Raw genomic sequence first — 24,464 nt, 5'->3', positions numbered from 1 at the left:
CACTAAAGGGTGCGTCTACACTGCACCGTTATTCTGGAAAAATGGCCGTTATTCCGGAAAAACAATACTAGCGTCCACACAGCAATTGTGTTATTTAGAAAGAAAATCAAAATAACTGAGGCTTTTTCTGACGTTGATAAACCTCATTCCACAAGGAATAATGCCTCTTCCGAAAAAGCTCTTTCGGAAAAGGGTGTGTATAGATGCTCCACTGCTGCTATGTCGAAATAGCTCCTCACCAGGGCCATTCTAAGGGCACGTCTAGACTACATGGCTCCGTCGATGGAGCCATGTATTTTAGGGTTGTAGGCAAAGAGAAATGAAGCGGCGATTTAAATAATCGCCGCTTCATTTAAATTAAAATGTCTGCCGCACTGAGCCGATCAGCTGTTTGGCAGAACAGCGCTGTAGTCTGGATGCTCCACGGTCGACATCAAAGGCATTTGTCGACCTCCCCGTTATGCCTGGTGGGATGAGGTTTACTGGGGAAGTCGACAAATGCCTTTGATGTCGACTGTGGAGCGTCCAGACTACAGCGCTGTGCTGCCAAACAGCTGATCGGCACAGCGCGGCAGCCATTTTAATATAAATGAAGCGGCGATTATTTAAATCGCCGCTTCATTTCCCTTTGCCGAGTAAACAAATCTACATGACTCCGTCGACAGAGCCATGTAGTCTTAAGTTATTCTTCTCCACTGCCTCCTGGGGTTCTAAATTGTTGTAGTGTGTCCACATTAGGGGAGCCTGCCTCAGATTAATTTTGAGGCTTCCCTTTAGTGTGGATGCTCTATTTTTAAATAAACTATTCCAGAATATATCCTCCAGAATAACTTTTTCCAAAAATAAGCTTGCAGTGTAGATGTACCCAAAGAAATGTGCAATAAAATTAAATGTTATTTGTGATGCTGCAAACACGTATGCACATGCTTAATTTTAAGCGCAAGCAGTCCCACTGAAGTCAATCTGATCACTCAGGTGACCAAGGTGGGCAATAATTTTCACAGGGGGGTCACTCCAAGAATTTGGTGAGTGGTCACTGGTCGCTCTTTTCTACTATGTTAATGGAGGGGGTGTGGGACAGAGTTTGAGTGGGAGGGAGGGAGCTCCAGGAAGGGGATTAAGTTGCAGGTGGTGGTGCAGGGATTGGGAGGGGATTTGGGTGCAAGAAGAGGTTGTGGCCTGGGGGAGGTGACTGAGATGCAGGAGGGAGTGTCAGATTCAGGCTCTAGCCAAGGAGCTGTGATGATAGTGGTAGAGGCAACACAAAGAGATCTGTTGCCCTTCTCCCTCCAAGAGACATACAGAGATACATTTGCCCCAGCAGCTGGCCATTTTGATCTGAATGTGGAGTTGCGACAGGCAGGTAGCTTGCCTGAGCACTCCCATAGGCTGGCCTGAAGAGTCATGGTGGGCCAGTTCCAAATGTATGGATTTGTCCCCCAGGCCATATTTTGCCCACCGCTGAGATAGACAGTTACATACTAGTTTAAGAGTTAGAAGGATCAGAGCCTTGGCAAAATATAAAATATAGTTTATTGAAATTCTGCAAAATGTAAATAATTAAAAAACCCTTACAGAGCTGGCATTCAAAGAAAGTATACATACAAGCATTTATAATTTAGTTTGATGTAAATTTCTATCTGAATTTGCCATAGCGCACACTTTGAAATTAGCTTTACAAAGCCTCAACTAGATTTTAAAGTTAAGCAATGCAAGTCAATCAATTAGCACACTCCCCACTGCTGCTGACTACCTTTCTTTTACAGACTCTTTGGAGGAAATTAAAGAATTTAAGATTTAAAAAAAAAAATCTTGTTTTTAATTTTTTTTTAAATATCCACCTTGCTTTTGCCCTGTCCCTAACCCTAATCCTTGCCTCTGCTTTAGACCTTTTATGTTGCATAAAAGTGTTGGCCAGAGAGGCATAAAGGGGTGCATAAATCCCATATTTGGCATGGGGAGGATTCCCCAGTGCAAGAATGAGGAATGCAACTATAATGCTGCCCTCCCATGACGTCCTTAAGTGTCCCTGTGCAGGTGGCACACTGGAAGTGGAAGGAGCTGCATCAGACAACACCAGGGAATTCCAGGCAGTGCTGAAAGTTAACCCATAGGACAGCCTGGGGTAGCTACTGTTATTTAAAGGGATTGTATAAATCAGTCTCAATCAGTGATACAAGTACCCTGAGAAGTACTCGAGAGAAGTCTGGGGGGTACATCAACACAACTGAAATTTGGAGAAAACGTAATTTTTGTTTTAAGTTTTACAGCGCTTTATTATTTTTGTACTTTTTACACCCCAAAATTTCATCAACCACCCAGCTACGATTAAGTTGTTTAAACAAATGTCTTGTAATAGTAGAAAAAAATTTGTTTGTCTGAAAACTGTAGATACTGAGGGTACTTAACATTTTTTTTGAAAAAGGGGTACTTTATAAAAAAAAACAAAAAAAAAACCCAAACAAACAAACAAAAAAACCCCCGTTGAGAAACACTGGTATAAATTATGCTGAGTGCCTTTCCAGCCCCCATAACAGTCCAGGATTAAGAGGGTGCAAAGATGTCTTAAAGCAGCTGTGGTTTCCAATCCCCTGCACGGCAAACTCTGAATCTTTCCTCTAATCTCTATGTTATTTTGACAGAGGCTTTTGTAGAAAGGTGATTAGTAGCATACAAGAGACACACAAACCTTTGCAGATTGTCAGCTTTGCTGCTTCCTCCATTCCACTCCAAGCCACCCTCCTTTTGGAAAAAACCTACAGGACTTGTGCATAATTTAGGACTACCAGCTGTCCAGTTTTAAACTGGAACATCTGGTCGAAAAGAGATCCTAGTGGCTCCCGTCAGCACTGTTGACGGGCTGTTGATCATCTGGTTGGCAGCACTGTGCAACGGGGGCTGGCATGTTCCCTGCTAGCCTCTGCACTGTACAGTTCCTGGGAATTAGCCAAAATGTCCCTCCTCCGGTTCCAATGCCATTGCTCCGACTGGCTGGGAACCACATATAATGGGAGTGACAAAGGTGGAGCCTGAAGACAGGGCAGTGCATAGAGTGGTTCAGCCATACCTTCATGTAAGATAACGGTGGGCAACCTGCGGCCTGCATGTGGCCCACTAGGGCTCTACCTGTTGCCTGTGGATCCCTCAGCTGCTCCCCTCCCCAATGCATCTCTGGTGCGCTGGAGCTCTGCACTTCCTATGCCTCCCTGTCCCTCCCAGCACTTTCGGAGGAGCTGCAAGTCACCTGATTCATGCTCCATCTCTGCTCCACTCCCTCTCTCCCAGAGCTGGAATGCCGCTAATCAGCTGTTCATGACATTCAAGCTCTGGGAGGTAGGGGGACGAAGCATGAATCAGGTGATTTGCGCATTCCAAAAGTGGTGGGAGGGGGAAGAGTAGGTAAGTGCAGGGTTCCGGTGTCCCAGTGCACCAGAGGTGTGAGGTGGGCGGGCAGACGGGTGGCTGCAAGTGGAGCCCCAGTGGGCTGTGGGTTGCTGAGGCCCATTGAGGTGAAGGAAGGCCACTCATGCGGCCCACCCATTATTCCTGGCTGTAGGAGCTTGGAAGGGAGAGGAGGGACATGCACTGCTTCCAGGAGCTGCTTGTTCTAAACACTGCCTAGAATCTGCACCCGACCCACTCTTGGGTCCCAACTCCCTGCCACAACCCTGATCCTCCTCCTGCCCTCTGAACCCCTGAGCCCCAGCCTGGAGCACCCTCCTGTACCCCTAACCTCTGTTTCCAGGCTCCACCCCCCACAGTTTGTACCCCAGCCAGAGCCTTCACCCCTTCTCACATTCCAAACCACTACCTCCGCCTAGAGCCCTCTCCTGCATTTTGAACCCCTCATCTCCATTCCCATTGCAGAGCCTGCACCCCAACTGGAACCTCAATACCTCATGCACCCCAGACCTCTGAGCCAGCCCAGTGAAACGGAATTAATGAGTGAGGGTTGGAGAGCGAGCGACTGAGGAACGGGGATAGAGGGAGCAAAGAGGTGGGGCAGGGGAAGAGTATTCAGTTTTGTGAGAGTAGAAAGCTGGCCACTCTAGCATAACTAAAAATAATGCATTACAATTAGTGAAGCAGCAAGAATACACCTCAAAATAGGTGCTAGTGAAGTAATCTAGAAAGACACCCACATACAGTCAGATACCACCACAGTCAGACACAAGGGATTACACATCGGCCTGTTTACTATTTCACTAAAATAGGAAACTCAAATTAATGGTTCCCATGGCAACTGTAACTCAGCCACACTGCACAAGCAAAACTATTAACATTACCCTGTGCAATAATAAAAAATACAATAAGCACAGAAGGCAGCAGAGTTAGGTTAGGTAGGGAACCAGAAGTTTGCAATAATCTCTAATCAAGATGACTCCAGAGTGGGAATAGGGCCTATTAACTGCCACAAAACCATTTAGTGCAGTAAATGAATTTGTCTGAATGTGCTGAATCTGTTCCAAGTGATGTTGCTCTTTAAAAATTGTTTTTAAAAAACACACAAACTGAGAATGATTTATTAATCCTGCATAATTACTTGTTTCTTCTACTGAAATTCTAGATTTGTAATACTTGTTTTTTTGGCCCGACATTTTAGATTTGAAAGCAAAGACATAAGTCATGTTATGTTCACCTCTGAATAGTTGCAAACAAACCTTTTGCTCTAATATGTATAATTCCCATTACATGTATTAAAATCTTAGAGACAGATTATTTAATTGTCCAAAAGAATTATACAGGCAGTCCCCGGGTTACATACAAGATAGGGACTGTAGGTTTGTTCTTAAGTTGAATCTGTATGTAAGTAGGAACTGGCGTCCAGATTCAGCCGCTGCTGAAACTGACCGCCAGTTCTGACTTACATACAGATTCAACTTAAGAACCCCAAGCGTCCCCAAGTCAGCTGCTGCTGAAACTGATCAGCAGCTGATTCCAGGAAGCCTGGGGCAGAGCAACTCTGCCTCGGGCTTCCTGTAGTCAGTGCTGGTCAGTTTCAGCAGCGGCTGACTTGGGGACGCCTGGGGCAGAGCAGCTGGGGTGCTGCTGGGTTGCTCCAGTAGCACCGCTCCTCGCTCCTTGGCGCTACTGGACCAACCCAGCAGCAGCACCCCAGCTGCTCTGCCCCAGGCGTCCTGATTCAGCCATTGCTGAAACTGACCAGCAGCGGCTGAATCAGGACCTGGGGCAGAGCAGCTGGGGTGCTGCCGGGTTGGTCCAGTAGTGCCCAGAGCGGCGCTGCAGGACCAATCGGCAGCGCCCCAGCTGCTCTGCCCCAGGGTCCACAACAAAAGCCTGGTCTGCTGGGGGGGGGGGCACACTAGCTGCACCCCCCCCCCCAGCAGACCAGTGACACGGGGAGCAGAGCCGCAGCGGCAGCAGGGTGCCGCGTCTCTGAGGCTTTGCTCTGGCAAAGTCTCAGAGGCGTGGGACCCTGCCGCGGCTGTGGCTTCAGTCCCGGTGCCCCTGGTCTGCTGAGGACCGTCTTTCAGAGCAAAGCCTCAGAAGCGCGGGAACCTGCCGCTGCTGCGGCTTCAGTCCCGGTGCCCCTGGTCTGCTGGAGACGGTCTCCAGCAGACCAGGGGCACCGGGAGCAGCTTACGAACGGGGCTCTCTCGCCCCGGAGCTCGCAGGCAGCAATCCGCCACCTCGACCTCCGGGGCGAGAAAGCTCCATTCGCAAGTGCGGATCCGACTTACATAAGTCGGGGACTGCCTGTACTGTAGTAACTGGCCTAAAAATGCTTCTAAGCCTACTGAACTAATGTAAAATTCAATCATTAGCTATACACTATTATAAGTTTTGCCACCCTATAGAAAATGATTAATGCAATGCCAGGGTACCACTACCTTGCTGAAGTAACATTAAAAAAATTATGAGTAAATTTTAGTAGTCAGGAAAGTAAAGGACTGATGATGCTGGCAAGAATTGGGGATAGTGCTTCCTCTCCAGTACATGTAATGATGAACACGTCCTCACTTTAAATCACTGCCTGCTCTTCCTATAATGGCTGAAGAAAAAGGGCTTGTGCATGGGATACTGCTGGATTACATTTCAATGTGCATCCACATGCAGTATTAGAGTCAGTGAGGAAACAGACTGCAATGTATTCTGTAAGCTGATGATAACCAGTTTTACATTGTCAGACTCCTATGGTGCAATGGAAGCTAGTGTCTTTCTATACTCACGATATGAACAAGTGAACTAGCTGAGGCTTAAATCTGGGCAAGAACAAAGTGACACAGGTGGATTTGGAGGTCACAAACGTATTAGTTGGGAAGTGCAATATCTACATCCAGGTTAATGGAGTGCACCTGTCATTTGTGACTCAGGTTCATCAGCTTGGAGTTTTATGAGATCCGGATTCTTTAAGAAGATCCAGTAATTATGTCCTAACACAGGCTAACAAGCATGGCCTTAAAATGTAGTACAAAAGAACAAGTACTTGTTCCTGGTTGCACTTAACCCTAGAGATTTGTTCCTTTTACTTATGCCACAATTTAAGATTGTTTTAGCTAACACACATTAGAACACAATTAGAAAGTGTGCACAAGCAGTTTGTGTCAATCTCCACACCAGCTGGGCTCAACTTCTAATATGTTTATCCAGCTGGTCCTGCAAACTCATCCTGGGTTCTGGAACTTCAGCTCAGGTTTTTTCCTACTTGTGCATCATCACCAGCAAGAAGCGTTCTCCAGGACAAAGTTAGATATTTTGTTATATACATACTGCTATCTGGAATGTAGGACTTTAAGGGTTTGCCAATGTAATTATAGGGATAAACCCATCTAGAGGAGAAAGATATTAGCAAGAGTTCCCCAAATGAAAATATATACTGGTAATTTTTGCTTGTATGCCTGCATCTACACAAGGTTTTCTCCCCGATATAGGGATATTGGTTAGGGATGACGCTTGTTAAGTTTTAAAAATAATCACCTAACCTACAGTTAAGTTTAGGCCAGGCCTTATTTACAAATAACTCTGCTGACAAGGCAAAATAAATCATCACATCCAACCCATTCCCTCACTTGTATTGGGTCTGCAAGGGACAAAATCTATGTTACTAAAGTGAACAATACAGCAAGACTCAAGAACTGTGGAAAAGGAAGGTGCTGCTTTACCAGTAAATATTTTGGCTGAAAGAACACTGTTTGTGCTTTTACTGAAGAAACACATGAAAGTTAATAGCTTCAGAGGGGTAATTGAGTTAGTCTGTAACAAGAAAAACTTAAAACACAACAAATAGACTAGTAGCACCTTAAAGACTAAGAAAACATGTACTCAGCTACCCCTGTGAAGCGTTTGAACAAATGATACCATCTACATGTTTTGTTAGTCTCTAATGTGCTACTAGTCTATTTGTTGTTTTTTAAGTTTTTCATTAAGGTTAATGATTTTTTAAAATGTTCACTAGCTTAGCATAATTTTAAAAAGGCACAGATGATACTACAGCATGATGCACCCTCTTCAGGCAAAATTATACACAATGTTTCATCAGCTGAGAGTTGCCTCATGAACATAAAAATGTAACCAATCACAAAGATACATAAAGCATCTGTCAATCATTGAGAGGAATAAAAATACACTTGTAATTTCCCTCATTTGACTAGCATTTGGTATGAAGCAGGATCTGTCAAATAACAGCTGGTATATTTGATTTCTTCCTGCAGGAAAAGGAATCCAAGATGTAAAGATCTTTTAAGAGATGCCTTTTGTTCAGAAAAGGCTGATATTTCTGACTTGGCTTAACTTTTTTCAGTGGCCGATGGTTAAAAAAAGAAAAACAAGAGAAAAAAGTTGTTAATCTTTTAGATTAAGATTGTAGTTACAGAAATATAAAGATCTTTTTATACTTGGATATAAGTAATTCCTAACTGTCTCCATTATGCTTTAATATAATCCTTTGAAATGTACTTTTAGGTTTTAATTTTAAAAACGAGCCCCATCTATTTCTGAGAAATAGATTAGTAATTTAATCAGATTAAAAAACTAAAACAAAGTATACAGTCTTTGCTTGGAGATTGCTCTCATTTTAGATGAACGTCAAAACTTTGCTATATTGGAAAAATTTCAAAAACATTTCATTTGTACTGACTGGTATGTATGCAAAAGACTATCCAAAAGGCAGTTCTAAAAATAATCCCAAAAAATTGAACTCTAAATAGAATGCATGTTTAATAATGTACAATGCTGTAAGACCAATACAGTACTCCTTTGTACGGCTTTGTATGGCTATACTATCTTCTATCTCGATCTGAAAGAACTTTACAAACATCAATGGACTGAGTTTAGGACCACGCCTATGGCCCTCACCACAACAGTATCTAAGCACCTAAAGTGTTCCAACTCTAATTATACTATCCTGTTTATGAGCACTTATAAATAAAATTCAGATATGTCAAGTAAGATTATGTGCTCTCAAACTATTGAAAGATTTAACATTAAGGAGGAGAAACTAGAACAGAAACAGAAAGGATGATTTGCATAATCATGTCACAGTGTTATTTTGAAAAATGCTATTTCAAAAGTGAAACGGTGGTCTAGACGTGGTTCTTTCGAAATGAAAAGCCTTTTCTGAAAGATCCTGTTTACAGGCTTTTCGATTCGAAAGAACCACGTCTATTTCACTTTTGAAATAACTGTGCATAGTGCCAGTTCTTTCATTTTTTGAAAGAACGCCATGATGCAATTATGCAAATGAAGTGCAGGAAATTCAAATTCCAGCTTCATCTGCAATTTTGGTATGTCTAATTTACATCCCTCTTTTGAAAGAGGGATGTAGTTTAGACGTACCCAAAGAGATCTTACCCAAGTTAACATTTGGATTTGATTTTCATAAGCACGGTAATGGTAGAAATTTGTGATGATGAGCATCAGATCTTATGAAGTTTTGATGTGCCTTTGCCCTCCATGGCATGGGATGAGAAAACAGAAAGAGAAGGCTCCAATTAAAAAGTGTTTGTGAAGAAACACTGAAAAAACTGTTTTCATTCCTCTTTAGTGGTTTGCTAGCTACTTAAAAACTAAAGTTTTAAAACCTTTCAGTCTGTCCAATCTAAAAGCAGGGAATCTACACTGTTTACATTATCTCATTTATTATTAGCAAAAGATATTTGGCTCTCAACTGAGTGTGAATGTGTTCTCAACGCTTGCTTTTTCAGTGAGGCATGTTAACAGGCTGATGAGACTAAAATAAAATCTAGTTCTCTCTTGGATAATTGCTTCTCTGTTTTCAAGAGCCACATAGACAGGGTCCAGTGCTCCAAAATAAGAGCGGCACTCTCCTGCTGCCCTGCTAATTCAGCATTTGCGTTCTCTACATGCACCAAAGGCTGTTATCTCCATTTAATTGCGGGGAGGAATTCCTAGGGCCTTGCCTGCCAGAGCACCTGGCCTCCTCCATATAGGTTAGAAGCTCAGCATGGAGTCACTTTCAACTATAAAACTGGATGTTGGTTCAGTAGTTTCTCTCCTACTTCTGCTCCTCTCAGGACTCTCTCACCAGTTCATCTTTGTGTGTTTGATGTGGCAGAAATTCAAGTTACAGTTAGAAAGGCACTATGCACAGTTACAGTTGGTCAGCACTAATTGCATTAGAAATCTCAAACATCTAAGTATTTATAAAGTATTCAGCTGTGATAGCTCACTGTAGGCACCAATTCCAGCATGCAAGTCGATAATAATGAAGTGAAGACTTCCATTTAAAAAAAAGAGCTATTCATTTTGAATTATGTTAAATGCTAAATACTAACTTTTGGGAGTGAAGGTTGTTCTGCTTTAAGAAGTTAGTTTTGACATGACATATCCCTTGACTTAAAAGATCAAATGCGCAACAAAGCTCAAAAATGCATGAGAAAAAATTATTCATATAAAAAACCCTAAAACAATATTGGATTCATTCTTTTAGTTCAAATTACTTTCTAAAACTTTAGGTGCTGGCCTGTGACATATAGAAGGTTGAAGTAGATGTTCTGGTAGTCCCTTTTGGCCTTAATCTCTATGATTTTGACTGAGAGAGTCCTTGCAGGATTAGCCACTTAAGCCTTTCAGAATATTAAAAAAAAAAAAAAAAAAAGTGTTAAAAATGGAAGGAAAACTTGAAACGTGTAAAAGATTTACTGTATTGTGTACTCATCATATATGTTTTTCCAAACAAATTACTATAACACTGTTAGTTCAGGTCTGAGATAATAAAATAGCTATAAAATATAATTACTCCAAAAGAAATGGGATAAATTAACTATTTCCTACTTTTTAGCCTACTTGAATATTCATCTGAAAGGCTAGAACATTTTGAAAAAGAAGAGCAGAGTGGGTATTTTAAAAAAAATCAATATTCAAAGCTGTAGTTAATATTAAGGATGTGACAACCCAGCAAAAGAAAGGAAGTGGACACCGGTGCCAGCTTGAGTTTTATTCTCTCGAAGGGAGGAACTGATGACTTAGGAGCAGGTACTAGAAGTACGAAGATGGTGCTGCACCCCCACGCTTCAAGTGGTTTTTATTATACACAGATCTGACAGTTTGGTTCAGTGGTTCATGGCACCCCCACTATAAAAATGTCTTAGAACTAGGGATGAAAAATTGTGTTTAATCTGTTAAGCAGTTAAATGTTATGTTTAACAGCTTAACCACTTAAAACGGGATTCAGCCAGCTGGAGCAGCTCACCAACCGCAACATGCCTGCTGCATCTCCTGCTTACCAATTAACCACTGACACTCCTACCTAGCACCTGGCTAAGGGTCAAATCACATATTCTAGTAACATAGGAGAAAAGGCCGTATTAGTCCCTTCCTTCCTATGTAACTCAGCTCTTTATTGTGCTAAATGATCCTGAATCTCATCAACCCAGCAGAGGTCTGGAGAGGATTCTGTAGACGTGCTCACATGAAAGGACTCCACAGCCTAACGAACCCTCTCATTTGAGAGCTGATGCACAGTAGGTAAGACCACCAATATCTGTGTCCTAAGACAGGCGTGCCCCTGATATGGGCTATTTATTGGCTTTTCTACAGCACTCCACTGCCCCTACTTCCAACTGCTATAGTAGTTGAGCCCTTCCCTAACTCAAAAGGGTTTCACGAGGATAAATTCATTAATACTAGAGAAGTACTTCCCTTGTTTTATAGATGAGGACAGGAGGCAAAAAGACACCAAGTAACCTGTCCATATCTCGCAGGAAAACTATAGAGGAGATGGTAATACAATCCAGATCCCAGAGTCCCTGTGCAGCATCAAGACTATCCTTTCTCTCTAGCCCCCAATGGACAATCTCAGAATGAGATCATCAGCCCGCAGCAGTATACAAATCCATTAAGGATCCCCTGCTGCTCTAAGGCAGAGTGAACAACCCTTCCCCCACTTCCAGGGACCTTACGGAGACACAATAAATACAGACTGTCTCCCTAATATTGACTAGAGGCCGATTGGGATGGAATCAATGACTTTGTTGGGCAGCAGCAAGAAGCTGGGTTTCTCCCTGCCCCCCTCCCCTTATCTTCACTCAGTCTCAGGAGATGTGTGGAGTCTCCATGGTACCCAGCCAGATTGGCTGCTCAGCTCCAGCCAAGTTACACATCACAAATGCATCAGAGCCCAGATTTATCCAAAGGGAGTCTCAATTATTGGATTGTCAGAGCCTCATAGTTTTGTGCAGAAAATGTTTATTTAATAATTCATGCTGTTTCTAAAGGGTGAATTATGCTTCTAAATAGTTAAATAGGGCAAATCTATTAATAAAACATGCAATGACTGGATGCAAATATACACAATGAAACTAGAAGAGAAATTTATTGAAAGCTACATTAGATATCAAAGGGAAAAAACTAGACAAATTTGTTACTTTGGAATATTTGCAGAGAATCATGGAAAAATATGGAGTATCTCTTTTCTCCACTAAGACCCTAAGCATTATTGATACGGAGCTTTAAGTATCAGAAAGCCTTAATGGTATTAAAAGTAAATTACCATAAAGCAAAACTAAAGCATAAGTCTAACTTCACAGTAGTACCTCTGACTAAAACAGGTTAGGATACCAAATTGAAAAGTCACCTCTTCCTTAAAATTTGGCACCTACAACAGTTGCACATGACCTAAAAATCCTAGTCAAGTGAAGTCGTATTTTCTATTTCCCCTAGTGTATTCTGTGTACTTGACTGTATGTGGTATGTAGTCGTTCTAATTGTGTCTCTGATTTCTCTCTTATGCTGAAAAATCCCTTAAACAGTCAGAGGAGCCTCAAAATCCTCATACATTTTAAAAAGAAACTGATACTATTTACAACATATTATTTTGAGGTTATCAGCAACTGGAGTTATTTGAAACTGATGGATTTCAAACAAAGAAGCCTGATCATTTTCCTTTTAAGGACTCCTGTATTTTCTTTCTAAAGACCAGACATCAACTATACTCATTGGTTTCGCACAGCTGTTGTGTCAGCCTCCTGAAGTAATAGATACTCCTTGAAGTTAAAGAGATTGCCAGAAAAGAATATATTTTGAGGGAACCCACTTTAGGACTATCCTTATTATGGAAACTTCATTAACATTAATGCAAATGAATTAATAGTAGAAATAGATCTATAAAATGTAATTACTTTTTTTCTTAAGAGCAGATGAGTCTTGTGCTCCAAGATTATGAGTTCTGTTTTTTCTCTCTGCTATAGTCTTCCTTTGTGACCCTGGACAAATCACTCACCTAGAAACTGATTTTCAAGAGGACCAAGCACTACCATTTCAGATTAAGTCAATAGGAGTTGTGGGAGCTCAGCACCTCTGAAAATTAATCCTTAAATCCAATACAGGTTGAACCTCTGTAGTCCAGAACCCTTAGGGCCTGACTGTGCTGAACCAGAGAATTTGCTGAAACATGGGAGGTCAATAAGAATGGCCATACTGGGTGAGATCAATGGTCCATCCAGCCCAGTATCCTGTCTTGCCAACAGTGGCCAATACCAGATGCCCCAGAGGGACGGAACACAACAGGTAATCCTCAAGTGATCCCTCCCCTGTCACCCATCTCCAGAGAAACAGAGGCTAAGGACACTATTTGTACCCATCCTGGCTAATAGCCATTGATGGACCTAACTTCGATGAATCTATGTAGCTCTTTTTCCCCAATATTGTTTTTCTAGAACCATTACAAACACTTCCACTGCTTGTATCACTCCACATATACCATTCTCTGATGTTGCTCTAAATGTGTTACACATGTTTTAAATGGTCTGTACATTGTTCTCACAGGTTTTTGTTGCTATTGAATAAGAATAGGTTACAACTCAGTCCAGCCATAACCCCTCTTTGAGACTAGAGGAGAATACATCTGCCCAGCAGCTGAGATTTCCTCTTTCTTCAGTGGCAGCACTAGATAACTTACACAATATGGCTATGTCTACACTATACGGTTTTTACGCAAGTAAATTGACAGAACAGAGGGCCTTTTGCAGTAGAGTTATTCCTCTTCCCATGAGGAGTAATTCCTTTTTTTGCTATAGCTCTTGTGCAAAAAGGCATGTGTGGACGTTCCAGAAGGGTTTTTGCACAAGAAATCCCTATCGGAAAAAGCACAGATGCTTTCATGGCCATTCTGTGAATGGCAATCAGAGCTTTCTTGCGCAAGAGCATCCATGCAGCATGGATGCTCTCTTGAGGTCTGGACGTGCTTCTGCGCAAGAACTCTTCTGCAAAAGGCTTCTTGCGCAAAAACCCTGCAGTGTAGACTAAGCCTGGATGTCTACACCAGGAGTGAGCAAAGGAGCCAAGCTGGTGGATCTTGCCCACAGCTGCCCTGCCACTCTCCTGCTCTCAGACCAATCAAGACCTGGAGACAGGGCAGCGCGTGAAGTCTCCCCGTGCCAGGGGACAAGAGACTTCTTGTGCTCCCCAGTCCATAGACTCCAATTGGCTTGGGGGCAGAGGGAGTGCATGAGGTCTCCTCCTGCTGCAGTGCCTAGAAAGAACCACCAGCCATTTTAAAACAGCTGGCAACTCTTTGTAGGCACCGGGGGTGAAGAGGAGAGAAGGGAGGAAGACTTCACATACCCCCAACCCCTAGGCCAATCCTGGTCTGTGGACAGGGGAGCACGCAAAGTCTCCTGGCTCCGCCCCTACCAGGGCAGCCTGGGGCCACTTCAGAAATTTATGAAGTGGTCCCCTTTTAAAAATGACTGCCTACCCTGGTCTACGCTATAATTTTATAGTCCTGCAGCCGGAGTTTTGTGAGCCTGAGTCAGCCGACATGGGCCAGTTGTAGGTGTTTTACGGCAGCATAGGCATTCCCATGGTAGCTGTCATCATCAAGATACTCTAATAAGGGACATTCCATCACACTCTCAAGTGCTAAGTTACAATGAAAGACAGCATTAAAACCGTTCAAACTGTATTCATGGTTTTTACTGCCCTTCTTCCCAACTTGATACCAGGACCATCTTAATGCCAACTTTTAGGAAACAGAACAGCATGGACAGAGTACACCAGAAGCTTTTTTTACATGTTAGGCTCTCTCGAACAATATTTTTTGGTGTACTTTTAAAATATTCATAAGATTTGAAGGAGTGTTGGTTAGCTGGTTAACATGCAATGAATTGTAAAGTTGAGCTAGAGAGCAACACAGGATGGTGAGGGAAGTTTCTAACTATGTGATCTCTCTCATATCAAATACCAGAGCAAGGCTAGACTGCAGGTTCCAGACACTACCATCCACTGAGAATCCCATCAGTGTAGCCCAAAAGCCATCTTGTATCTTTATCACAGACACTCTATTTAAATATTAAAACTTGGCTAACACATTTCTCCCCTCTTGCATATTGTATGCCTCTGAAGTATTTAGGAAGAGAATTTCTGTGTAGCTGCATTATTTAGCTGATTTTAGGCTATAGTTTACATGAACATGCTAAATTGAATACTACTATGTTTTTAGGACACACAATAATCGGTCTGTAAGCACCCAGAGCCTGTGGCCACTAACCCACAGAAAAATCCCCTGGGGGGCTGCACATAAATGGAAGCAGCCTCCCCTTCTCCCCCCAACCAAACAAACCTTCATTGAGGTGGCTCCCAACTGAGAAGACTCCCCACGTACCAGAGACTATGGGGGCTCAGCCTAGCAGACTTTGTGTGCTCCAGCCCCACAATAGGGTGGGCAGGAGGTGGGGAGGATGGAGTGCTAGCCCAGGCTCCCTAATGCTGAGGGGACTGCTGAGCCTCGGGGGCCAGATCCAGGCAAGCCAGGGGCATATCTAATCCCTGGGCCTTAGGTTCTTCACCCCTGACCTAGAGGAAAATAAAGTTATAAGGAATTACCAGCATGGATTTGTCAACAACAAATCATGCCAAAAGAACCTAATTTTCTCCTTTGTCAATATTAGTGGCCTAGTGAATCAGAGGAAGCAGTAGATATGACCTATTTTGATTTTAGTAAGGGTTTTGACATAGTCCTCCATGACATTCTCATACGAAAACTAGGAAAATGTAATGTAAGTGACTGGCTGAAAGACTACTCAGAGTAGCTAGCAATGGTTTGTTATTGGATTGGAAAGGTGTATTTAATGGGGAAACACAGGGGTCAATCCTGGGTCAAATATTATTCAATACTTTTATTAATGACTTTGGTAATGGAGTGGAGAGTATCCTTATAAAATATGCAGATAACACCATGATGCAAGGGATGCTAAGATTTTACAAGTATAGGATAAGAATCAAATGACCTTGACAAATTAGAGAACTGGTTTGAAATCCACAGGATAAAATTCAAAGACGACAAGTGCAAAGTACTAGGCTTGGAAAGGAAAAATTAAAAGCAAAACCACAAAATGAGGAATACACTGGGTAGTATGTAGAACTGCTGAAGAGGATATGGACATTACTGTTCATCTCAGATTGACTCATATTCAATGTGACAGTTGGAAAAAAGGCTTATATCAAAGGCTTATATCAAAGGCTTATAACAAGAGTAACGCATATAAGATACAAGAGGGAACTGTCCCAGTCTGCTCTCTGCTGGCAAAGACTCAGCTGGAGTAGTGTGTACAACTCTGCGTGCCGCACTTTAGGAAAGATGCAGACAAACTGGTTAGAGTTCAGACAACAACAAAAATGAGAAAAGGCTTAGAAAATCTAACCTAGGAGGAAAAAAGTTCGCATGTTTAATTTTGAGTAAAGGAGACTTAGGGGGGACCTGATAACAGTCCGTCACATATTTGAGGATTATTATGAAGAGAACTGTGGTCAGCTAGTCTCGATGTCCCCTAAAAGCAGGACAAGTACAGTGAAACCTTTGTTATCCGGCACTCTGTTAGTTAACCAGGACACTTTGTTAACCAGCATTGACCCCAGCCACAATACTGTCATATCTTCAAGCACGCAGGCATAGCTTGGTTTACCATGATTGGCTTAATTTTTTATTTAAGAAGTACTAATCATCTTTAACTCAAAATAGAAATGGGAGACCAGCTGCCTCACACTACAAAACTACCAATATTAAAAACTTGAGTTTTACTATTACAGGCAGTCCCAGACTTACGCGGATCCGACTTATGTCGGATCCGCACTTACGAACGGGGCTTTTCTCGCCCCGGAGCTCACGGGCGGCGGGTCGCCACCCGTGTCCTCCGGGGCGAGAAAAGCTTCTCCCGGTCTCCCTGGTCTGCTGGGGGGTCCAGCAAAGCCGCTGGACCCCCCCAGCAGACCAGGGGGACAGGAGCAAAGCTGCGGAGCATGCCCGCAGCGGGACAGCCTGGGCACACTTGAGCTGTCCCCCTGCGGGCGTGCTCCGCGGCTTTGCTCTCCGTCTCCCTGGTCTGACCAGCAGACCAGGGAGATGGGGAGCAAAGCCTTGGAGCACGCCAGCAGTGGGACAGCCGCGGCGTGCCTGGACTGTCCCGCTGCCCGCGTGCTCTGCGGCTTTGCTCCGGGTCTCCCAGGTCAGCAGACCAGGGAGACGGAGCAAAGCCGTGGAGGACTTGGGCGGTCCGCCACCCCCGTCTCCCTGGTCTGCTGGGGGGGGGGGGGGGCAGCTAGTGCCCCCCCCCCCCCCCAGCAGACCAGGTTTTTCTTGCCTACCCCTGGGGTAGAGCAGCTGGGGGCTGCCGGGTTGGTCCCGCAGTGCCGCTCCGGACCAACCGGGAAGCACCCCAGCTGCTCTGCCCCAGGCGTCCTGATTCAGTCGCTGCTGGTCAGTTTCAGCAGCGGCTGAATCAGGACGCCTGGGGCAGAGCAGCTGGGGTGCTGCTGGGTTGCTCCAGTAGCGCCGAGGAGCCGCGCTACTGGACCAACCCAGCAGCACCCCAGCTGCTCTGCCCCAGGCGTCCCCAAGTCAGCCGCTGCTGAAACTGACCAGCGGCTGACTACAGGAAGCCCGAGGCAGAGTTGCTCTGCCCCGGGCTTCCTGGAATCAGCCGCTGATCAGTTTCAGCAGCAGCTGACCTGGGGATGCCTGGGGTTCTTAAGTTGAATCTGTATGTAAGTCAGAACTGGCATCCACATTCAGCCGCGGTTGAAACTGATCAGTTTCAGCAGCGGCTGATGCCAGTTCCGACTTACATACAGATTCAACTGAAGAACAAACCTACAGTCCCTATCTTGTACGTAACCCGGGGACTGCCTGTATTGTCTATTGGTTTTTCCTAGGTTGATGGGACCCTCAGATAACCAGAATTTTTAGATAACCGGAACGCCCTAACCCCCAAGCGTGCTGGATAACACAGGTTTTACTATAGTGATAGGTGGTGGAATCTGCAGATCTGCTTTATGTCCATAGTTCATTTTTGCAGATACGGATACAAATTTTGTATCTAGAGTCCTGCAAATTTGTGGGTATACACTTTATACTCAGGGGTATCTTCATTCACAGCTGTGGATGCTGACATCCATGGATCATAATTGCAGATTCGGATACAAATTTTGTATCTATGCAGGGCTCCAGTAATAGGGTTAATTCAAAGCAAGGGACAGTCAGACTAGATATTTGGGAAAAAAATTTCTAACTATGAGTAGTGAAGCTTTAGAATAATCTTCCACGGGAGATTATGGCATCCTCATCATTGGAGAATTTTAAGAACTGTTTAGAGGAATACCTGTCATGGATGGTCCAGATTTACTTGGTCCTGCCTTAGCATATGACCAGGACTTGATTTCTTGAGTCCCTTACAGTTCTACATGTCTATGAAAGGTATTGGAGTTAATAGAAATACACTCAAGTCTTAATATAAAATTCAGTGTGTTGCAAACGTAATAGTTTCAAACAATAAGAAATGTAGAGCAACACAAAAGACAATTACTAGAACTGATAAAAAATGATTGAGCAGCTGTTTCGATACACACACAAATTGTTTATTGCAGTTTCACTATGCGAGTTATATTTTCAAAACCTTGATCAACTACTATAAAAATTAAAAATAGAAAAATTAATTTAAGCTAAGTGAAAGTACCTACCAGCGTTCTATATGAAGAGCTGAAAAAGTCCGTGAGGCAGCTTCTCTGGTTAACAGTTTAAATCCACATTGTGTATCCCTGATTTCCTTGACACAGAGGAACCATACTAGGAAGTGGAACCCATACATGAGAAGAGTTCGGAAGTAAGAACGCTGTGAACAAAAGCCAAGAAATCAGATGTTTTCATTTATATGGCAACAGGAACTTCTGATTTGGTCTGAACACAGGATGAGAATTCTACTTCATGACAATTTTGAGGTTAGAAAATTGTGTTTATTCCACATGAAATAAAAAGAGAACTGTGGTGGGGGAGAGGTGTATCGGACAGTCACACCTAGGATCTCTCCTGGGATGCATGAGATGCAGATCTAAGTCCTTGTCGAGCCTGAATCAGAACAAGTTTTCAATTCAGATTGTACCAAATCATGCAGAGCATGGACTTGATTGTGGTTGTCTCAAATCCCAGGCCAATGCCCTAAACACCCAACTATATAATCTCTCCTCTGACATCCCCCCCCAAAAGTTTTGGGATAACTGAGGTTTCTACAAAGTGGTTTGGTGTTAATGACACACTATAGTCGGCTGAAATCATTTTGCCTCAATTAACCACCCCTACATTTGAAGCGCTATATAATGGTATGTGTTACAGTACAGAATGGGATCCTTATTGCAACTATGTATTTATAAAGTTTTGTTTCCAAAACTCACATTTAAACAAACAATACACCTACAGAATGTAGGTCAGGACAGCAGTGTAGCAAATTCAGTATTTACTGGTGTGGCGTCCTGACAGGTCTTTTGCTCGGTTAGTGATGATAAACATTCAGGTGTGTATGTTTTTGTATGCTTGTTTAGTACATCATGCCAGCTCTGTGCAGGTAGCTAGCATAATACTTCAAGAGAGCCCCAAAGACTACAGACTCAGATAAGATACAAAGGCACCCAAAGCTATGTTTATTGTTGAATTAAGTACATTAATAGTTGTAGGTAGCCAGACACAGCTGGCTGTCTACACTGGCCGCTTGAATTTCCGCAAAAGCACTGACTTCCTACTGTAAGAAATCAGTGCTTTTTGCGGAAATACTATGCTGCTCCCGTTCGGGCAAAAGTCCCTTTTGCGCAAAACTTTTGCACAAAAGGGCCAGTGTAGACAGCTGAGATTTGTTTTCTGCAAAAAAGCCCCGATTGTGAAAATGGCGATCGGGGCTTTTTTGCGCAAAAGCGCATCTAGATTGGCCAGGGATGCTTTTCCACAAAAAGTGCTTTTGCGGAAAAACGTCCGTGCCAATCTAGACGCTCTGTTCCACAAATGCTTTTAACGGAAAAGTTTTCCATTAAAAGCATTTGCGGAAAATCATGCCAGTCTAGACGTAGCCTCTGAGTTCCTATGCATTTGTACCCATGACAATGGACACGACTTAGTTAATAATATGGATTTCATATGGCCCCCTAGGCTGGAGAAAGAGTTAAGTTGAGGTACCACATTTATAGACGGAGATAAAAAATGTATGATACACACCTTACACATCATTTGATGTATTAATGACACATTTGGTACCTTCCCTTGTCCTTTCCTCCAAAGCATTCCTATTCACCACCTATTGTTATGCTTTTCCTCCTGTTGTTTTAAACTACTTTGTTATGTACTAAGTTGGGGTGTCCTTGTGCTGTCCTCACATATTTCATGTGCTTTTAGACGTACTAGCAGTTCTACTGCAGAGTTTGTGTCCTGGACTTGAAGGCAAACATCTGCTTTTGTCTGTTACTCATAAATGTAACTCTTGCTTACTTTGGTTCAGGTCTCAACTGCAGGCCCATGCTTTAGGCACTTTCTTCTACACTCCCCCACTTGTCGTCTTTTTACTGGGATGATGTTTACCCATTATCCAAGAAAAACATAATGCCTGGTCTGAAGGTGACCCAGTGGGCTAAAAACTGTTATGTGGCTACCTTGCTTTGCCATTTACACATTTATGCCTCATTTGTTTTTTAGTTTGCACATTTTTTTGTACGACTTAGACAGATTTTATTTGCCACTGGTTTTTTTAATGGTTGGCCTGGGAATGTTAGGCCTGGGGCTTTGGTTGTAGAATGCAGTTTTATGATTGAACCTTGGAGCACTGCCAGATAAGAAATATATATGGATGATGTGGATATGGTGTATATAGTTGTAGTGTATGTGGATATACAGGTATGTGTACCTAAGCCATCATTTTATACCCAAACATAATTATATATATATTTTTAATATGATGTGGCAGATTGGTTTTCAAATGTAGTGCTATAGATAGGAACGCATTTTTATTAGGGCTATTATAGTTACCATTATTGGCTATAGGCTGAGTGTTTTGCAATATTGGAATAAGTATTGTTACAGTGTGTTTTACAAGACTATGTGTTTGAGAAGTAAAACAGAAATTTGGAGTAGTGACATTACAGATGATTTTTTTATATAATTGTTTTAAAACTGGTTATTACACAGTACTATTTATTTATGTTATATGTTACTCTTACTGCTGGTGGTTGCTTTTTGGTATAAGCTTTGCTGGGCAGGAAACAGGAATAGCTACCTTTTTTTTATTGGTAACACTGCTTTGTGATACAACAGTAGCTGATATAGAGCCAGCTGATTTTTATGGATGTTGTTTTTTAGATAACCTACGGAATGGACAGTAACTAATTTATTAAATGTTGTGTTAGGAGTTAGTATTGATACCCAGATACTGAACAAGATTGTTTTGAATAACATATGCTTTAGTTAGGATACTGTGTTATTGACCCTAAATTATGACTTATGCTAACAGTGAATTTTTTTATTTAGTGTATAGTTACTATGCAACTTTTGGTTTACCACTTGGTTGTCTTTTTTTTAAGTTGTTGCTTTTTTCTTTTTTAACCTTTGTGATGGTTAAACAGTTTAGCAATGTTATGCACATTGTAAATGGTGTACATTAATACAACAATAATACAGTGATACAGCGGTACTACTGTTTACACAGTAGCCAGCTTTAAGTTAATTAATAGGAATTTTTAGCTGATTGCTAATTTAAATGTCTATATATGGTGGATGGAGGTGCATTTGACCATTTTTTATTTATAAAACATTTTTTAAACACTGGGTATTTTTTATTTTTATATATGTATGTTTTTGTGGTATTGGTTTGTAGTAGGGATGTCATAGCACAGTCGATTAACTGATAAGCAAAAGCTTATAGGTTAATGCTATAGACTACACACATTTCCCTCCCCTCCTCCAGTAAATTTTTCAGTAGGCTGGCCAACAGCCTGGCTCAGTCCTTGCTTTCACTGGATCCAGGACCTACCCCTGCTGCAGCTCTGCATTTAAGATGTATTAGGAGCCAGGCAGGCAGGCAGCCTGGCTCAGTTGTCTGGGAGCTCAAGCCCTCACCCCCGGACAGGGGCTGCTGCTTCTGATTCAGAGGTAGCAGCACAGGGCAACAGTCAGCCTGTCCATGAGGGGAGCTGGTTTTTAAACTGGCTCCTCTGGTGGAGCAGCTCCCCCTGCCACTTCATGCTGCTGCCTCTAATACAGAGGCAGGAGTGCAGAGTGGCATGCGGCTCTTCGGGAGTGGAGCCAGAGCACACTGGCTGCCAGCCCCACCCCCAGGGACTATAGAATGGCTGAGAAACCAATAAGAATTCACGAGGTTAATCTATTATTCAATTAACCGATATTTAACAACCCAAGTTAGTAGGATGCAACTTTAAACAGCTTAAATTAGTTAACAGAATAAAAATTTTTGTTTTGTTTTTTTTGTTTTTAATAACCTAAACTGTAACACACGGATAAATTTAGTTTGATGGGACCACATTTTTCATGACATAGGCTATACCTTTGTAATTGTTGAATAAACATTTATTTTTATGTGATATACATTACTAATATTTTATACTAAACAAAACATTTAAGTGCTAAAATAGATGCTTACAGGTTTTTGTGAGGAGTATTGCTTTTTGCATTTTTTTTAGCAAGAGAGCTAACAACATAATTCTTACCACACTTTTTAGAATTAATTTGCCTGTGATACCAATTTTATTTTTGTTAACTGTTTAGAATTACAAATATTAGCAAATACAATTTTTCTTTAATAGAACTTAAAAGAGAAGAAAAAATAAACCAGAATAAATTTTAAATACAGGCAATAAAACCAACATGAAATTTAACTGCAGGATGATGAAAATACTTTGACAGTTGATTGTATTGGGAAACAAAGGTGGAAGCCTCTTGAAATAGTTTGGTTAGCTTTATGCATAAATTGTTATTTTTTAACTATGGCATTTTTATAACTATATTTTAAAAATGAAAAATTAACACTTTGTTAATAGCACATTTACCTTTTAGGAAGGTACTTGCATTGGAAGTGATTCTTAACTAAAGGAGGGGAAAGAAATGCACATTTTCCAAATAAGCTAAGTTTCTATGCTTTTGCTCCTGTTGTTTTAAAACTTTTTTTTATTATGTTCTACATTGGGGTGTCCTTGTGTTGTCCTGGTGGAATGTATGTACATATTTCATGTGCTTTAGCAGTGCTAGCAGATTTAGTGCCAAGTTCATGTCCCAAACTTGAAGGCAAACATTTGCTTTTTTTGTTACTCATACTATAACTCTTGCTTACTTTAGTCCAGCTCTCAGACCTTACACCAGGCCCATGCTTCAGGCTCTTTCTTTCTCCTGTTCAGAACTTGGTATAGATCATATAAGTAGAATTACATAGATATGTTAGGACAATGTTGCACTCACAATATGATGTTTATTTTAACCATACACAATTCTTTTAAAATTAATTTTGGAAGCTTAGATTTTAAAAATTTAAACACATTTAAGTTAGATGTAAAGAAATCCCAATTACTATTTTAATATGTAAATTAAAGATAGCTTTATGTCAGGCCTTAAAAGAACGACAACAAACCCCACTTCAACAGCATCCTTTTATTTGTTCACTGCTTGATTTTTTTCATTCAAGGTCAGTGCAGCTTATGCGAGTACCACTTTAAGGACACAAAGCCATGGAACTTATAGGAAGAGGATGTATGCTTATGAATACTGTACATATGACGGACTGAGCAACAGTTCTCCTATATAGCTAGTCATGAATGATGTATAACACACATGTAAATATAATACAGAAGAAGCCAACACGTGGCAGTACTTATTTATCTTGTAATTTAGTTTATGCAAATATCTTTAAAGTTTCCAGTAGGGATGTAAGTGACTAGTTGACTATTCAATAAGCATAAGCTTATTGGATAGTCAACTAGTCCCTCAACTAGTCACTTCCTCCCCCTTGCTGCGTCTATTAGCAAGGCGGGGGGTGGGGGGAGAGCAGGAGCTGGTGTTGTGGGGAGCCGACTTAAAAGCTGGTTCCCCCCAGCACCATCTCCGCGGGCGGGGGCAGGGGAGTAGCGGGGACTGGACACAAAATCCCAGCTCGTACCCAATCCCAGATGCTGCGGCTCCCCCAATTATTGACTAATCAACTAGTTGATGGAAATTACATCGACTAGTCGATTAGTTGATTAAACTAAATTTAACAACTCTAGTTTCCTGTAGATTTTCTCCCATTTTGCTTTAGCTGGAACTTTTATTTATGAGTAATTCTCAAGCACTAAGACCAAACCTTGGTCCTAACCACAGACCCTCCCACCTATAGGTGAAGTTTGGCTCCACAGCCCTATTGTTTCTGAATTCAGAGAGCATTCTCCAGTGGCTGCTCATCTCACCTTTCCTGTGATCCCATCCCCAATTAGAACATATGGAGTGCTATTGTGGAAAAGGCAGCATCATTCTCTCTCTCCCTACGTGACACTTAGGAGCGGGAACAGGCTGCATGATTCAAAGAGCTGGCAGATGACGGGATTAGTAGTACCTGATCTGCTGAAGATTTGCTCACTACAGTAACAGAGAGGTAGGGGGAAGCAAATTTGCCCTTAGAAAGGCCCATTCCAATTCTCCTCCCTAATGTCTTGGGAGAAACCTTGTGAGGGAAAGAGGGAGCTGGATGCACTTGAAG

The 24,464-nt window shown here is 42.2% G+C and overlaps 1 protein-coding gene across 1 annotated transcript in view; it reads right to left on the bottom strand.

The window, feature by feature from the left end:
• Nucleotides 1-24,464, bottom strand: part of ALG5 (ALG5 dolichyl-phosphate beta-glucosyltransferase) — a 50,967-nt gene that overhangs the window by 5,077 nt on the left and 21,426 nt on the right. Inside the window, exon 8 of the mRNA XM_089775499.1 lies at nucleotides 18,433-18,584. Coding sequence (XP_089631625.1) covers nucleotides 18,433-18,584 — 152 coding nt within the window. The remainder of the gene's footprint in view (nucleotides 1-18,432; nucleotides 18,585-24,464) is intronic.

Source organism: Pelodiscus sinensis, chromosome 1 (assembly GCF_052426305.1).
Source record: "Pelodiscus sinensis isolate ZL-2025 chromosome 1, ASM5242630v1, whole genome shotgun sequence".
NCBI lineage: Eukaryota > Metazoa > Chordata > Testudines > Trionychidae > Pelodiscus > Pelodiscus sinensis.
Note: the sequence above shows the minus strand (reverse complement) of the source record. Positions and strands in the feature narration are given on the sequence as shown.